At 40.1% G+C, this 18,404-nt stretch overlaps 1 protein-coding gene across 1 annotated transcript; it reads right to left on the reverse strand.

The window, feature by feature from the left end:
• Positions 1-13,969: 13,969 nt before the first annotated feature.
• On the reverse strand, positions 13,970-17,352 carry Fscb (fibrous sheath CABYR binding protein). Its single transcript, XM_052738254.1, has one exon. The coding sequence runs from the start codon at positions 17,350-17,352 to the stop codon at positions 13,993-13,995; it is 3,360 nt and encodes a 1,119-aa protein (XP_052594214.1). The 3' UTR covers positions 13,970-13,992.
• Positions 17,353-18,404: the final 1,052 nt, after the last annotated feature.

Raw genomic sequence — 18,404 nt, forward strand, 5'->3', positions numbered from 1 at the left:
AATCAACAACAAGAGGCCATGAACTTGAGAGAGAGAGAGAGAGAGAGAGAGAGAGAGAGAGAGTAATATGGCATGGGAGGGACTGGAGAGAGGAAAGGAAAGGGGGAATGATGTAATTTTATTTTAATGAAAATTTAAAATTATTAAGAAAAGAATGACCCCATGGGATGAAGAACTTGATCTCCATGCTCTGAAGAGGCATTGCCCTAGTTCTGCTTTAATGTGGTTAATTTAAGAAGTGTCATCAAATCTGTCCCTTCCTGTGGATACAGTAGAGAGACTTTTCCCAGCTGCTGCTTTGGATGTTATGTTCATATGTGTCAACATTTCCATAATACCTAATAAGGTCAATGAAGAAAGGCAGACACAAGAGCCCACAACATGCTCAACCACTTGCCAGTTTCCTAGGTGACCTCCTTATACCTCCGTGAGTGGGATTCAGCCTCAAAGCACACTCCTGCTAATATTTCCGACATAAGCACTTCAGGAACAGCTCAGTGCTGATGAGAAGTTACACAGTGAGCTGTGTCAGGCTTCCAGCCATCTGATTAGACACCATAAGTGAGTCATATTTCATAAGCAAAGGGAAGGCCAAGTGTTCTTCAGCCACAGAAAATAAACTAATCATCCACATGCCAGCTGTTCCATAAAGCCACAGGGAAAGAAGGAGGCAGTATCCACTGACAACAATGGCTGCTGGCCTTCAGTTCTCTGTCAACTGTGGAGTAAAGCAGGCTTCGCTCGGAGAGAGCATCAACTCTCATCTGACTCAACCACCATATATTCAAATACTCTGTGACCCTACCAGCTCAGCAAACCAATGTCAGACTATATGACATATTATCTATCCTAGGATGACTTCCAGTTTGGTTTGGTTTGGATTAAAATAGACAGTCTTGAATCAGGACTCAGCTCTACTTCACTAAAATCTCCAGCAATGGTACAATTTCTAGATCAAAGCTGTACTTTCTGTCTTTGGGCATCTTCATTAAAGTCTTGTTTTATTCTCACCGATTAGTTCTCATAGCTTCCACCATGGGTTCTAAATCATTCACTTAAGACTTTTCCTTTTGTCTTAGCTAGCTCTCAGTAGTTCCATTGTTCAACAAGTGACAAAATATTGAGTCATCTGCTCTGTCTCCCGCAAATGTCTCACAGTTAGAGTGCCGTAACCCAGGGGAAATGAAACATTCTAATGCAGTACAAAGTGTAGCAGACTTTCTCTCATACTTCACATAGCCAGCTCCCAGGTATTGCATGCATTCTCCACACTAACCTTACCTGAATTAGATCCAAATGCCACTTTGCAATTATTTTACTTCTCTCAGATTTCTTTTTCTCCTCTCCCCTCACAGACTGCTCAAAGTCTATTAACTTCCTATTTAATGCTGACCTACTAATCTCACTCCTTTGCTCTTAGTTTAAGGTGCTGTCATCAGTATCTTCTGAGGAAGTAGAAATACTGTGTCCCCACCTCACCGAACTAACATTTAAGCTTAACACATAGTACCAAACTACCCAAGCAGAATCACAAACATCAGGGAACGTACCCAGTCAAATCTCACATAATAAAATGTAAGTAATCAAAAAAACATAATGGAAAGTCTGGAGCATTCTATATGACTTCTCACATCCTACCTTTTCATGTTGAACGGGTCCCATCTGCCTGAAGAATAGATGATATCTCTAAATGAGGTTTGTAAGCCACTTTATACGTTTAGGACGGTAAGTTTTAAAGATCATTGCTTTCTACACACAGACAGCCGTAGGAATTACATGACGTTTTCACATTTTACAATGTTGTAGGTTCTAGGTGAGCTTAGCATAATTTTAAGCCAGAAACAAACTATATTGAATATTGCATAGATGAGGACTCCCTTCTAGCAAATATCACTGGTCTATTTACCTGAGGGTCAGCTATCCCACTTACAGAGAGATTAGATGGCATCAGTTGTCCTCGTTTCTTTCCCTCAGAAGCATCCCCCTGGTACTTAGGGTAGAAATGGACCACACTTCTCCCTTAAACCTTTTCTCACTGGCATCGTACTGTCCTAATTTACTTTCTGTTGCTGTGACAAAATATTCTGACCAAAAGAAACTTTTAGAGGAGGCTTATTTCAGCTTAAATTTCGAGATCATAGACCTTCAATGAGAAAAATCAGAGCAGGAACTCAAGACAGGAACCTCAGCAAGAAACCATGAAGGAATGTTGATTACTCACCCACTCACTGGCTCATGATTTTTGATATATCTCAAGTACACCTGCCCTAGGGATGTTACCGCCCACAGTGGGCTGGGCCTTTCTACAGCAATTAGCAATTTTTTAAAAAGTGCCCCACAAATATCCCCACATGCCAATATGATTGAGACAATTGCTCAGTTGAAGTTTCCTCCTCCTAGGTGACTCTAGGATGTGTCAGGCTGGCAAAAAACCAACCAGCACACATGCATGTCCTCATTTATTCTTATTAGAGAGGAATAATCTGAGTTTATACTAGTAAGTACCCTACACTTGATTCTCTTAGCTATTCTTTCCACCACACCTTCTGATGGGTTTTATTTTCCATTTCTTGGTGTGTCTTCTTTTGCTGTGCCCTCTGATACAGCTTTAATGTACATGCCAGCATCTTCCCTGTCTCATTACTCCCTCCCTTCCACACCCACTACAGCCTTTTGCTAAGTGCTAGGGATTGATTCTGAAGCTTTACCCTGTGTTCTACCACTGAGTTAAACCTCCAGTCCAACACCTTTTCTTTACTATATAAATAATTATTAACAACATTTCTTAGTTAGTTGTTATCATAAAAGTATTAACATCTCCTTTGTCCTTATGTTTACAACTTGAAATTCAAAGTATTTAGTGCTAAATGTGACTGTTAACTACTAATATGTATCATTTGGGTATTCCCTGAGCTATGTAAGGTATTTTTTGCTGCTCATTAACTATCCCCATCTGCATGTTTCATAAGTGCTTGAAACTTCAAAATCTGAAACTAGAAATTGTATCTATTTCTGTTTTCTAGTATGTCTTTATATCGTTTCCAAAACTGTAGTGAGTCAAACGCACATACCTGGATGTGCAGAATAATAGTCATGTAAAATATTCTTTTATCCATTGAGCATGACATCCGCTCAGCAGAAAGCAGTATTATTTCTATCTTCAAGATAACTCTCAAATCTATTTGCCTTTCAGAACAATAAGATTGCTTGCCCTGAGTCATTTATCATGTGAGTCCAGTAACTCAACACCCCCAAAAAATTGTATCACACATTTTCTAGTCGTCATAAGAAAGAGCTCCAAATCCTGAACCCAAGGTCTATGAAATCTATCATCCTAGCATGCTGGTTCAGAAACCTCGAGATGGAGAAAATGAAAGAGTAAATAGTAATGCTATGGACTCTGACACTGAGAGTGCTGCACGGTTTCTTTTCATTTGTTCATTTTGTCTTTGTCATCACGATTGTTCTAGTTTTTGCTCATGTCTATCAGTCTTTCACGCACAGCAATAGTTTTCCTGATCTTCAGTTCCTCTGATAACAATTTTAAGCAATATTTGGAGGTAGATAACAGAATTGTGAAATCCCAAATACATAATTCAGGTTGAGACAACTTTGGACCTCTGCAGGAAAGCCAAAATGATAATTTTCCATCAAGAAATCATGTTAGTATCTAGTTTTCAGAATTCTCTAACAAGTCTTAAGTGGTTAGAAATGCACCACACTCAGTTATATTCTTTCCCTTAAGTCTGGGCATGTTTATAATAAATACACATTATCTATGCATAAGAGTGCAAATGTACAGAAACACTATATTTATAGGGAAAACCTGCAAGCTGGGAACTTATCATGAGTTGGCTGATGCTGCAATCTTGAGAAAGAAATCCCTTCACTAGACAACCTCAATTTGGACTTTTAAGCTCTTCATCTGACTAAATGAGGCTCACTCACACTGGGAAAGGCAATACAACTTAAATATCACACACAGAAAGAAAATGGAAAGAAATAAATGAAAATGTTTTCTTTAATGTGATAATAGCTGTATCAGTTTTAAAATATCTCTCAAGCTAGGGCACTGACCTAGTTTACATCAAGCCACTGAATTCAATCTCTAGCATTACAGAAGTAAACAAATAAACTATAAAAATTATTGCAGATATTAATCACACCTGCATAGCATTATCCAAGCACCTGCATTAGTATTTGATTATCCACTAGACACTATTTACTAGCTAAAGCCATATATAAAAAAATAATTCTCACAACCATATGATAAGTTCTTATGATTTTTCCCCCTCTGGGCATAATTAGTATGACCCATGTAAAAACCAAGATAAAAATCTGTCAAAAGGAGAAGCATTTTAAGAAGAACTTCTTGAATTGAAGAGTATATAATTATTTTTAAGTTTTCATTCATATGCTGTTGAGGATGGAAACACTAACATTTCACAGTCCCAGAAATGTGCTTAGTTATGCAAGTTCACTTATGAGACGTTGGTATCACAAAGAACTCTTCAGATGATCTGAGAATAATACCTGGAGATGTAAGCCATGATCATACAAGTGGAACTGAGTCACACTATTAGGCAAGTTCACCAAAGAAGTAAATGTAGATACAGAAAAGAAGAGACACTAGAACTGATCCCCTGTATTCTCTAGGATTTGGGAACTCAGAGATGATGAGAAACACCAAAGCTACTTAAGTATCACCCACTAAGTTAGAGGGGGGAAACATTCTAGAAGCAAAGGGAACATAAATTAAAGAAGAGAGCATATCAAATACAAATAATCTGCTGTAATAGGTGAAGCTATTAGGCTAAATAAGAGGAACATGGGCACTGATTATTGAATCTGATAGTCATTATGGGGACCTTTCACATGCATTTTTACTGGAAACTGATTGTGTCAGGCTTTGCTCACAATGCAAACCAGTAAGTGAAGTCATAGCTAGAATGTAGAGCCGTGGAAGGATTATTTATTTACTTGTACAAAAAGAATAAAAATAAGTGTGTAGGAAAGCTAATGAGGGACCTTGAAAATTGTAATGGGAAATGATGATAAATAAAAGTGGAGAGCTGAAAAACTTCTGTCTTTAAAAAGGCAAAAAAGGGTAGGATGGAGTCTCTGTGGAGGAGTCAGCTTTGATAGGACCAGAAGTATATTGGTAATGGTCATCCAGGTACAGCTCTGTGAAGACAGACACTGACATCAGTGAGTAGCTGTGGAAATGCTGGCTAAGCTGGCTGAGTCTCACAGGATAAACAGGACCACGTGAGTTAGAGACAGTTGATGAGGAGGAGGAGCACACCAGATAAGAAGATAAAATCTTTAACTCCCAGCACAATGACACTCAGCTTTCCTGTCCAACTCTGCTAAGTCCAACTATAAATGCTTCTCTACAGCAAGAGACAACTAAGAGAGAACTCAGAAAGGCAGAGAGCGGAAGCTGAAGTAAGTGCTCAGGGACACAAGAACCAGAGAAATAGCCAAATAGCATGAACAGCCTTCCCCAACCCATAAAAGCTGATTCTGGCAACTGTTTGCCAGTTTTCAGCCTATCAAGGGAGGGCAGTCCAGGTAGGTTTCTTTCTTCCCCTGAACATCAAAGATGTCCCATCATGAAGAGCAGCAAAGCTTTGTGGGCATTTTCTCCATAGATGGACTTGAATAATTGTTAACAAGAGCCAAAAGGAGAACTCTCAACCCCTACTGCCACTTTGTCCCCATTTACAGACACTGGTGCCACTGAGAGAAGGAATTCTGCAATGATACTTTACCCAGAAGTCTCTTGTTCCTAAGGATATGAGACTCAGTTTTTTCCTGATAAAGTACTGGGTAACTGCAAAATCTAAGTACCTGACAGCAGTAAGAAGTTCTGAATGCAAAATGACCAAAAGCAAATTCAGCATCAATGGTGTAATGAATCTGAGGTGTTTCCAACAAAGCTTACACGTGTTGTGTTGTGAGACTTCATCACAGCGTTGGTTCTGAATACATAAAAGACATTGCACTGTGCAAGACCCCGTATTGCATGACCCCTTGACCACTGAAATGGTTCAAGATGATTAAATGTCATGAACTGAAGGGCTTTACTCTCTGTAAAAAAAAAAAGAGTTTTTTGTGTGTTTTTTTTAATTTTATTTTATTTTACAATACAATTCAGTTCTACATATCAGCCACGGATTCCCTTGTTCTCCCACCTCCTCCAGGGCAAAGCCTCCCTCAAGGACTGAGATCAACCTGGTAGACTCAGTCCAGGCAGGTCCAGTCCCCTTCTCCCAGGCCGAGCCAAGGGACTCTGCATAAGCCCCAGGTTTCAAACAGCCAACTCATGCAATGAGCATAGGACCTGGTCCCACTGCCTGGATGCCTCCCAAACAGATCAAGCTCATCGACTGTCTCACTTATCCAGAGGGCCTGATCCAGTTGGGGGCCCCTCAGCTATTGGTTCATAGTTCATGTGTTTCCATTCGTTTGGCTATTTGTCCCTGTGCTGCTTTTACAGAAAAATATTTAATTATGAAAAACAAAGACATTTTATATTTTCCTTCCATTACTCTTCAGAGTTTTGATATCAAATTAGGATATGGCTGGCTTCTATTGTTAGAATATTTGACCTTAAAAAAAAATGTTTGGCACTCGGGAGGCAGAGCCAGGCGGATCTCTGTGAGTTCGAGGCCAGCCTGGGCTACCAAGTGAGTTCCAGGACAGGCGCAAAGCTACACAGAGAAACCCTGTCTCGAAAAACAAAAAACAAAACAAAACAAAAAAAAATGTTTGAGTTGCTACACTGAGTTTCATTTTTAAAAACTTAGCTGAGCTGGGTATGATGGCATATGCCCTTGATCTCAGTACTTGGGAGACAGAGGCAGGTGGATATCTGTGAATTCAAGGCCAGCCTGGTCAACATTGCAAGTTCTAGGACAGTCAAGACTCTATAGTGAGACCCTGCCTCATAAATAAATAAATAAAATAGATAAATAAAATAAATAAATAAATAAATAAATCTATTAAAAAATTGACTGGATTTTTACTTTGAAATAGGAGATAATGCCCTATATTTTTGCTGCCGTTTTATACTATGTGTTTATTGAAAGTGGTGTTTTCAGTATTGACAATGAAATCAAAATATTGATCAACTCTGAAAAATATTGAACATGCTCTATGTCCTTCAGTATCACAGATTGAGGTGAGATTTAATTCTTTATGTAAAAATAAACAAGCACACCTGCCTCATTAGCTTGTAAAGTTGTTTTTATCTTCTAGAAACAGTAAAATTATATGTATACCACAGAATTTTTTAAAGAACTTATTCATGGTTTGCGATCAATAAATGATTGACTTGTATACCTATTTTATATGTCTACATACCCAGGTCACATAAAATACTTCTTAGATTGTGAGGGGTAGGAGTAGAGAAGGTTAAGAAGTCCTGATCTAGAGTCTCCATGCCTGGGGTGGGGGTGGAATACTCTTATTAGGAAGCAGTTGCTGGCCCAGGGTAAACAAATCGAAACAGAATAGTACCACAAAGACTTTGAAAGTTAAATTTTACTGAAACTGCGACCCCCAAAAATAGTTCAGGGCTAAAAGCTGAAGAAAGGGATTGTGAGTCCCAAAATAAAAGATTTAAATAAGACTCTGTCTCCTAACTTAACAGCAAAATGATGGACTGAGATTGTCTAAACTATGTGCCATGGAGTGGGGAGAGGGAAGTTTGGAAATTACATAAATATAGTACATTTGTATGAAATTCTCAAAAAAAAATTAATGAAAAACTACCTCTGGAAATAAGAAATTAGGAAAAGAAAATTAGGAAAGCAGAAAATGTCCATAGTAAACAAAAAAAGCAGTATCCAGGACTTATAGAATTCATGTGATGGTGCCACTGAGAAAGCAGTTACTAGAAGTAAATAGATTTTTCGAAAGACAACTTTGAGATATTTCTATAGCTGACTGCAAATTATCAAAGTATATGAGCACATGATGCTGCATGGCTGTAATCCCAGCACTAGAGAAGATGAAACAGGAGAATTAGAAATGTGAAAGTCAATCAAGAAAGTAAATGACTAAATCAGTACCTTAGAGTTCCATACAATAAAACAAGAAAAAATGGTACATATATAAAATTTAACAGGAGGAAATAAATGATAAAGATCAAAAAATCAATGAACCATGGGGGTTGGGGGTCTCAATGAAACCTAAAGCTAGTTCTCTGGCAAGATCAATAAAACTAATCACAAGACATATGGTTTGAGAAGTAAGGAAAAGAGTAAAGTAATATACATATACATGTGTGTTAATAATTATACCAGAGGTAGAGAGAAACCTGTAGTAGAATATTATTTTAAGGTGTGTTTCTTTTGTTTATGTTGCATTTGTTTAACTCTGTGAAGCTGTGTTACTGTGCCTGTGTAAAACACTTGATGGTCTAATAAAGAGCTGAACAGCCAATAGCAAAGCAGGTGAAAGGATAGGCGGGGCTGCCAGGCAGAGAGTATAAATAGAAGGAGAAATCTGGGAAGAGGGATCTAAGATCTAGCAGACAGAGGAGGCGGAGGACATCAGGGGTGAGCCACCCAGCTACACAACCTGAAAGCCATGGAGTAAGAGTAAGACTTACAGAAGTAAGAGAACAGGAAAAGCCCATAGACAAAAGATAGACGGAATAAGTTAAGGAAAGCTGACAAGAATGAAGCCAAGCTAAGGCCGGATATTCATAAGTATAAACCTCTGTGTGTGATTTATTTGGGAGCTGGGTAGTGCCCCCCCCCCAGAAGAGCAGAAACACACAACAATAGAAACCATTATAGACCATGTGGTCATAGAAGGGATTAAATTATATGTCAGGAGTACAAAAAGTCTTATCTATATTTAGGAAACAGAATACTTCTTTTAAAACTTTCCCTGAAACAAAAGTCTAAGCCTAGGTAGCCATCACTGGTGAAGTCTATAAAACACAATGGGAAAACTATTGTCATTATGAAACAATATCCTTTAGGAAAATAAAATTCATCATATGAGGCTCCATTACACAAATACCAAACCAGACAAAAACATGAGATAAAAATTACTATTGGTTTTCTTCCTCATAAAACTAAATTGTCAAAATTATTAGTAATTCATTGATCAATAGGTGTTAAGTTAGAGTGAGATAACTGTGAGCATTCTTAGCTGTCAAGTAAGTGAAAATTAAAACTACTTTGACATCTCATGCCACCTTGGCTTTGACCAAGAAAACAAATGATACAAAATGCAGGCAAGGATGTGGAGAGACTGGAGCAAGCTACTTATTGCTGGTAGGAATGCAAACTAGGATAGCTGTTTTGGAAATCTTCTGGAGGTTCCTCAAAACATTGAATTCTCTCCCCCTGCCCCCCGGTGGTTTGTTTTACTCAGGAGACAGAGGCTAGTGGATCTCTGTAGGTTTGAGGCCAGCTTGGTCAACATAGTATATCCCAGGAAAGCCAGAGCTATATAGAGAGACCATGTCTAAATAATAATACAATATTACCCAGTTATGCCACACCTCACAGATACTCAAAGGACTCTATAGCCTGCCACAGCTAGATAATTTACATATCCCTGTCTCTTTTTTGCTGCATTATTCATAATAGCAAGAAAATGGAACCAGCCTAGATGTCTCAACAAAAGAACGGATAATTAAAGTGTAGTGTACGCCCATAAAGGAATTTTACTCAGCTGTAAAGAAAATAAATTCATGGAATCTTCTGAAAAAGGAAAACAGATGAATCTAGAAACTGTTACGTTAGGTGACAAACTCAGAAGACAAAAATTGCATCTTCTCATGTATGGATCCCAACTTTCAATGTTTGTGTAAATGTACATGAAGAGCTGTCTGTCAGTAGCTAACAGTTAGATAAAGCCCTGTTAGTCCCTCCCTGATCCGTAATTCACTATGATAGGCCAGTCTTTTATAGGCTCATTGTAGGCAGCTGATATAAGTTCATGACTATGGTGGATGTGTCATACCCAGAAGACAGCATTTCACAGCTCCAACTCCTGATTTCCAGCTCTTAGATTCTTTCCACTTCCTTTTCCACAATATCCCTTAGCCATAAAGGAGGTAGCACGAATGTCCTTGTTAGGAGTAGTGATTGTCTTCTGCTGTGTATCCACTGACACACACACTAGGATAGTTCCAAGCACATGTTATTAAATATGGATGATCCTGGCTAAATGCAATGATTCTAAATAAATTAAAAAAAAAACCATAAATATGGGGAAGGGACATGTAGAGGATTTTATAGGAATGAGAGGGAGATTAAAAAGAGTTGGGGACTGACTATAGTCATAAAAACATACTTTCTACATTACAAAATTATAAAAAGAGCAAATTCAATCCATTTATTTCAATTCAATAGAGGGGTGTGATAGTGAGTTAGATTATGAAACTAGGTATAAGACCATGTGAGCAAGAGTTCTTCTGGGGAATGTAAAGAACATAGGTGACATGAAAGTAGAAGGGAGGTGACTAGGAGTGGGACAAGGGGAATGGGGAATTTGAGAGAAACAGAGAGGGAGAAACAAAAACAAATTTCATTTGGAATTGCCATAATGAAATTTAATTCTTTGCATTACAATAAAATTTGTACTAAAATAAAAATTTTCAAAAGTTGCAGTCAAATAAGAAAAATGTAATGGTGTATTGTACAGCAGGGTGAGTAGACATTTACTTCCCCTAAAATATCTGGGAGAAAGGACTTTGACTATATAAACCATAAGTGGTGAATCTTTGAGGAGCTAGAAATGTTCGCCCTGATTTGACCAGTTCACAATATACTTGAATCAAAAACACACATAGTACCCCTCATAGCATGAACAATTTTATGACTCTTATTTTCAAAATTAGCACTTTGAATCATGACCAAATAAGGATGTTTAAGGATATGAAGTGTTGGTTTAATGTGTGAAAACCATAGAGGACAGAGAGATATCTCAGTGGTTAAGAGTGTTTATTGCTCTTCCAAAGGACCTGAGTTGTTTCAACACTCACATCAAGCTGCATCCAGCTACCTCCAACTCCAGTTCCAATATATCTGACATTATTCTGACACGGGATAAACCCAAAATCATATAAAATAAAAATAAAACATTAACATTTGAAAACTAGTCCAAAAGCCTCACCACATTAGTGCATCAAAAATGATACATGTATCATCTCAGTAGATGAGAAAACCTGGCAGTGAGAAAACTGCCAAGGAGCTAGAAATGGAAATTGACTTTCTAAATCAGAAAAAAAAATCATCCATGGAAAACCCACAGCAAGCCTCATATTTAATAGTAGAATTCAGAACTATTTCCCATACAGTTGGGAATAAGGATAGTATGTTCACTCATGCATTTTTACTAAAATAATCTACCTTCCTAGTGCATTCTTTAAAAAGTATTCATTTTTAGATTAAAACATAATTACATCATTTCCCCCTTTCCTTTCTTCCCTCCAAAACCTCTCATATATCTCTCCTTGCTCTCTTTCAAATTCATGGTCCCTTTTTTCATTAACTGTTTACATACATATAAATATATATTTCTAAATGCATAAATACAATCTACTTGTCTGTATATTACTTGTATTTATGGTTTCCCTGATGGCCATTTAGTACTGGATAACCAATCAGTGTGCTCTTCTCTGTGGAAGACTATATCTACTTCTTTCAGTATTCCTCAGTCGCCTGTAGTTCATTGCCTAGGGTTGAGGCCTCTGAAGCATTCCTTCATTCACGATGAGCATGTTTACTGATGTCTTCCCTTTTCATCTCATGGTTAGGTAGCCATGCTCATGGGAGTACATTCTAGCATTCCTAGGAGATACAGTCTCACAGAAAACTCCCTGTTCCACTAGCTCATACAGTCTTTCCATGCCCTCTTGTGAAACGGCCCATGAGCCTTAGGTGTAGCATTGTATTGTAGAAGTGTCATTTGGGGCTAGGCTCTGTAACTCTGCATTTTGATTGGTTGTCATTTTCTGTAATAGTGTCAGTCTTTTGCAAAGAAAAATTTCCTTGATGAGGAGTAAGGACTACACTTTTCTATGAGTATAAAGACAAATATTTAGAATGTCTTTAAGGACTGTGATGGTTTAGTAAAGTAGTGGCTGTATGTTCTCCTCCAAGACCTATGACTTCACTAGCCCTCAATAGTTGGCTGCAAGTACCAGGCATGATTTCCCTCTTGTTGAACAGATCTTTTTTTTTGTTTTTTTGTGTTTTTTTTTTGTTTTGTTTTTCGAGACAGGGTTTCTCTGTGTAGCTTTGCGCCTTTTCCTGGAACTCACTTGGTAGCCCAGGCTGGCCTCGAACTCACAGAGATCCGCCGGGCTCTGCCTCCCGAGTGCTGGGATTAAAGGCGTGCGCCACCACCGCCCAGCGTGTTGAACAGATCTTAAGGGCAATTAGAGAGCTCTTGGTTACTGCCAAAGTATGCATATCACTACTGCAGGCCCCTGTTATGCTCATCATTGTTTTAGTTCATAGGTGATGTAGCTGGGCAGGACTGTTGGTTGCTTCCCTCTTTTGGAAATACCAAGGCTATGAAAGCCAGTCTTTAGGAGAGAAGTTTTCTGATCATTTCCATTCCAGGGGTCTCTGGGTTTTGTGTCTGAATTGTGTGGTATCCTCACAATAGGAACTTACCTTTCACCTCTAGGGGGCAACCAAGGGCAATAGCAATAACATAGCCTTATGTTCTGGCAGTCTCTTGGACAACCCTATCCAACAATTGAAAAGAAGGAGGTTTCTCATACTTGGTGTTGGGGTCTTTTGGCTCTTGGAGGGAGCATTGTCAGCCCAGATAGGAAAATTTCATTTATACATCAATTTACATGTATTATAGAAATTTGTAGTTGTATAGTAAATAGATTCTTTATGATTTTTTTTCAGATGTACTGTTATTTTACCTTCCTTATGCCTTCTTTTTTATATATTTCTCCCCCACCCATTAATTAAAATCCTTTTTTTTTCAATATGGTCTACAAATTACTTTTACTCTTCTATTTTCCTCTGTATTTTTCCACACTCCCTCCCCCTACAATATCCATTTATACTTTCATGGTTTCTATAGTTACTCTGTTATGTACTCATAGTTGAAGATTTTTATCTAGATGCCTCAGCTGAGAGAAAGGATGTGACATTTGACTCTCTGGGTTTGAGTTACCTCATTCACTATGATCTTTTCTCATTCTATCTATTTAACTGCACATTTCATAATTTCATTTTTCTTCACAGCTGAATAGTATTCCATAGTGTATCTGAATCATATTTTCATTATCCATTCATCAGTTGAAGGTCATTTAGGTTGTTTTCGTTTTTATTTATTGTGAGTCAAGTACCAATGAATATGGCCGGCAAAGTATATGTAGAGTAAGATATTAAGTCCTTTGGGCATATGCCAAAAAGTGGTATGCCTGAGTAAAATTTATTTTTATCTTTCTGAAAATTATCCACACTGATTTCCACAGCAGCTGTATCAGGAAAGCAATGCTTGTCTCAGAAGGAGTCAATGGAAAGAGAATAAAAGATAGGATGAATCATAACCAGGGAAAAGAACATCATGTAAGTTTAAATGTGCATATAAAACTCAAGGAATCAAAAGCTGATGACAGCTTCAGGGAAGAAACTGTCATTTCTCCTGCTTATCAAGAAAAGGAACAGGGGGAAAGAGCTTCAGAATAAACAACTGTTGTCCATAGATTTACTATATAAAGTGTATTTTAAGTAATAATGATAACCATAAATTCACTTCATTTCAAAATAGTTATTTTCCATGCTATAGATTTGAGTGAAAATAACACAAGGGACTTTAAACTGCGATGGCTTTTATTCATTGATCAACCTGCATGCTCTTTCTCTTGGGATCCTTTTCTTTTAATCTGCTCATGAAAGTTCTTCCAGGTAGCATCTCATTTTCTAAAGACTGCACTTCTAGAATCTCCTAGATTATGGTTGCAAGCTTAAGTTAGGACCTGGCTATAGCTCAGGAGGAGGGGGTTTTTAACTCTATTTTAATGGTACCTTCTATTTTGAAAGTGGAGATTGGCTCCTCCTTGCTCCTAGGCACATCTGCAGGAACAGGATCTGCTCCTTCAGAGTTTCTATCACCTGTCAAAGAAGACTCTAATTCTTTCTCTGAGACATTTGCTACTGGGGACAATTGATGTTCTTTTAGCAGAGCCTTATCTTTAGGGGTTTGTTCAAAAGCTGGAAGTGGAGCTTCAGCTGGTGTCTCTTGTATAGGCAACTCTTGAATAGGAACCGTGTCAGATTTGGAAAGCTGTTTAACAACAGGAGACTTTTCTGCAGGGGTCTCAGGTGGTGGGAGCTGAACTTCAACAGAAGCCTTTTCAAGGCTCTCCTTAACTGATGTCAACTGGGCCTCCATAGTAGTTTCTTCTATAGGATCCCCCTCAGATGAAGGAAACCCAATTTCAGCTGCAGGGCCTTCTTCAACTGGGACCACTTCAGGAAAGACCTCCTCAGCTGGTAGAGATTGAACTTCAACAGGATCTCCTTCTAGAGGAGTCTCTTCAGTTTGTGGAAATCGAACCTCTGCAGGGACCTCATCTACAGCAGCCAATGATGGAGGCTGAACTTCAGAAGCCTCTTCTGCAGGAACCACTTCAGCTGCTGGAAGCTGAACTTCAGCAGGGGCTTCTTCTATTGGAGCACCCTCAAATGATGAAGGCTGGACTTCAGCAGTGGCCTCTCTTGCAGGGGATTCCTCAGCTGGAAGAGCCTGAAATTCAACTGGGACCCCTTCTGCAACATCCTCCTCAGCTGGCAGTGGCTGCGTTTCAACAGGTAAATATTCTAGAGGGGTCTCTTCAGCTTGTGGAATCACAACTTCTTCTTCTAGAGGAAGACCTTCAAGAGGAACCCTCTCAAGGGAAGGAACTTCTGTGGGAGCCATTTCTGCAGGAGCCTTATCAGCTGGTGGAGGTGGAACTTCCGTGGGGCCCTCCTCAGTTGGTGGCAGTGGCACTTCTACAGGGCCCTCCTCAGTTGATGGAGGTGGAACTTCTTCTGCCGGGGTCTCCTCAGTTAGTGGGGATGGAACTTCTTCTGCAGGGGCCTCCTCAGCTGGTGGGGGTGGAGCTTCTTCTACAAGGGCATCTTCAGTTGGTGGAGGTGGAACTTCTGCAGGGACCTCCTCAGTTGGTGGCGGTGGCACTTCTTCTGCAGGGGCCTCCTCAGCTGGTGGGGGTGGAACTTCTTCTGCAGGGGCCTCCTCAGCTGGTGGAGGTGGAACTTCTTCTACAAGGGCATCTTCAGTTGGTGGTGGTGGCACTTCTGCAGGGCCCTCCTCAGTTGGTGGCAGTGGCACTTCTACAGGGCCCTCCTCAGTTGATGGAGGTGGAACTTCTTCTGCAGGGGTCTCCTCAGTTGGTGGGGATGGAACTTCTTCTACAAGGGCATCTTCAGTTGGTGGAGGTGGAACTTCTGCAGGGACCTCCTCAGTTGGTGGCGGTGGCACTTCTTCTGCAGGGGCCTCCTCAGCTGGTGGGGGTGGAACTTCTTCTGCAGGGGCCTCCTCAGCTGGTGGGGGTGGAACTTCTTCTGCAGGGGTCTCCTCAGTTGGTGGGGGTGGAGCTTCTTCTGCAGGGGCCTCTTCAGTTGGTGGGGGTGGAGCTTCTTCTGCAGGGGCCTCCTCAGTTGGTGGGGGTGGAACTTCTTCTGCAGGGGCCTCCTCAGCTGGTGGGGGTGGAACTTCTTCTGCAGGGGTCTCCTCAGTTAGTGGGGGTGGAACTTCTTCAGCAGGGGCCTCCTCAGTTAGTGGGGGTGGAACTTCTTCTGCCGGGGCCTCCTCAGCTGGTGGAGGTGGAACTTCTTCTGCCGGGGCCTCCTCAGTTAGTGGGGGTGGAACTTCTTCTGCCGGGGCCTCCTCAGTTAGTGGGGGTGGAACTTCTTCTGCCGGGGCCTCCTCAGTTAGTGGGGGTGGAACTTCTTCTGCCGGGGCCTCCTCAGCTGGTGGAGGTGGAACTTCTGCAGGGATGTCTTCTACAAGGGTGTCTTCAGTTGGTGGAGGTGGAACTTCTGCAGGAATGTCTTCTACAAGGGTGTCTTCAGTTGGTGGAGGTGGAACTTCTGCAGAAGTCTCTTCCCCAGGGGCTTCCTCAGCTGGTGGAGGCATAACTTCTGCAGGAGCCTTCTCTGCAGGGACTTCCTCGGTTGATGGAGGCTGACCTCCTTCAAAGACCTCTTCGGCGGGAAATTTCTCATCTAGTACAAGAACGATTTCTGCAGGTACCGCTTCTATTGCTTGCTCACCTAATGATGGCTGAACTTCCACAGGTATTTCTTTAGAAGCCTCCTCAGACGGTAGAGATTGAACTCCATCAGTGGACTCCTCAGCAACAGCAGGCTCTACCTTGCCTGAGCTTTCAAGGAGAGCCTCAGTTGCTAAATTTTGGACTTGAGCAAGCACTTCTTGTGAGAGTGCAAGCAGAATTTCAGTAGGAAGTTCTGAAGGAGCCACTTCAGCTCCTTGGGGTTTCTGTTGATCATAAGATTTATCTGAAAGAGCCCCTTGCACTGACGGATGACTGACGTCAACAGGAGCTTCTACAGAAGGAAGCTCATCAGCTGGTAGAGCCTGGATCTCACCAGAAAACTCTCCTTCAGTGAAAGGCATTATGGCATCCGAGATTTTTTCAGTTGACAGTACCTCTATTTCAAGACTACCATTTACTTCCAACAAGGAACCCTCTTGGGCAACAGGTGTTGTTTCCTCCTTTGACTTAATCAGGGAACTGCCTGGCATAGACATGATAGTAATTTCTAACTCACTAAAGTATGTCTGCTGTTCTTTGTCCACTTTATCTATAGGGCAAATGTTCAACAGACTCCAGTCACCAGTACAGCTGGTCTGCTGAGATCTGTCTATTAAGTGACCTGTGGGTCTGTTTGTTGGAATCTCTACTTCTAGAACACTCTGTGGCAATTCAGGAGCTGTTTCTCCAACACTGGCTGGGGGTTCTTCAAGGGTAAGGGTTTTATCAATGAATAGGACTTTTTCTTCCATAGGAACGTCTGTCTGTAGAGATTTGTCAGTCATTTCCATGCCATGCTTTCTCTTTGTCCAAGTTTGCTGAAGTTGAGAAGAAAGTCTAAGAGACTCATATTCTTTACCAGAGGGATTGCCTTTGCTTCCAGAAATACTACCAATACTGAGGGTAGCTTTGGGGGCAGGAGGTTGTACTACAGCCACAGGTTTCTTTTTTTCTGTCACATCTGTCTGCTGGGACTTGTCTACCATCGGTTGGCTGGGTCGTCTTCTCCTTCTAAATTCCTGCCTCCCTAAGGAGATAGGCTGTTCAGGTTCATCACTTTCTTCCATTTCTATGACCAATGATATCCAAATTTCTCAATCTTCAAGTTATTAATCATTAAGAATTGTAAATGTACCCAGTGGTTAAGTCTTTGCCCTCCTTCATTGAGTTTTTCTATTGAGCTCAGGAAAAAAATAATTCATAAATTATTTCATTCTTCACTACCCTCTTGTTGGATCCCACCTTACTCATTCATCATCTTTCTTGGTTAGTCTCTATAAGGATAATCTCACTTTTAGAAGTTTCCCTCAATGGTCTGTGACATCACAGCCACTTCTCTTCATAAGGTTCCGGAAGTTATATTCTCAGCAGTTTTAAGCTTGGTGTAGTCACATAAGCAATGACTAAAAGTGAGGTGTCTAGCTTTAAAAAAAAAAGCAAACAGGTTGAAAGAAACATTTCTTTCCCAAATGAACAAGAATTTAACTCCAAGAACACCACTAATTGTTAAGGGTGATGCTTTCGAGCTTGCAACTTGGTCCTTTTCCTCTTACTAACAAATAATAATACAGAACTCGGTGTGCTGGAGAAGGTTGTCGATTATTAGAGTTAACATATGTGTAGGAATGTCTGCTAAATGGATGTTTATAGGACTTGAAAAAAGCTGCTACTTTTTAGAAGACTCGTGATTTGAAAGTCAACATCCATGGAAGATCCACTCCTTTGCTTTTAACCTTCAGTGACCACAGCCATGTACTACCAAAAGATGATTCATGTTTTCAGTCTCGAACAACTTAAGGTATTTCTAATTTTATTTCTAGTTATTTTAGAAAGTAGTTTTATCCAAAGTTCTAAAGATGTGAAGCTACTGAGTCTAAATATAAGCCAAGGTAAAAAAAAAATGTTTTTAAAGCAGTCTCTATAGATTCTGCTGAACAACCACATGAAATGAATGCTACAATTGGAAAAAATCGTCTTTCTAGTAATGAATGGGACTGGTTTTATTGAGGGGTTTGATAGGGACAAAAGGTGAATGAGGGAGGCTGAGAGGAGAGGACATTCAGATATATTGTATACAATTTATGAAACTGTCAAATAACAAATTAACTGATAAAAATTT

This window comes from Peromyscus californicus, unplaced genomic scaffold, assembly GCF_007827085.1.
Source record: "Peromyscus californicus insignis strain IS unplaced genomic scaffold, ASM782708v3 Scaffold_15__1_contigs__length_86483966, whole genome shotgun sequence".
NCBI classification, from domain to species: Eukaryota; Metazoa; Chordata; class Mammalia; order Rodentia; family Cricetidae; genus Peromyscus; species Peromyscus californicus.

What these genes read in the sequence shown, in the direction of transcription:
- Fscb (XM_052738254.1), bottom strand. Translation starts at nt 17,352, where the DNA reads ATGGAAGAAAGTGATGAACCTGAACAGCCTATCTCCTTAGGGAGGCAG.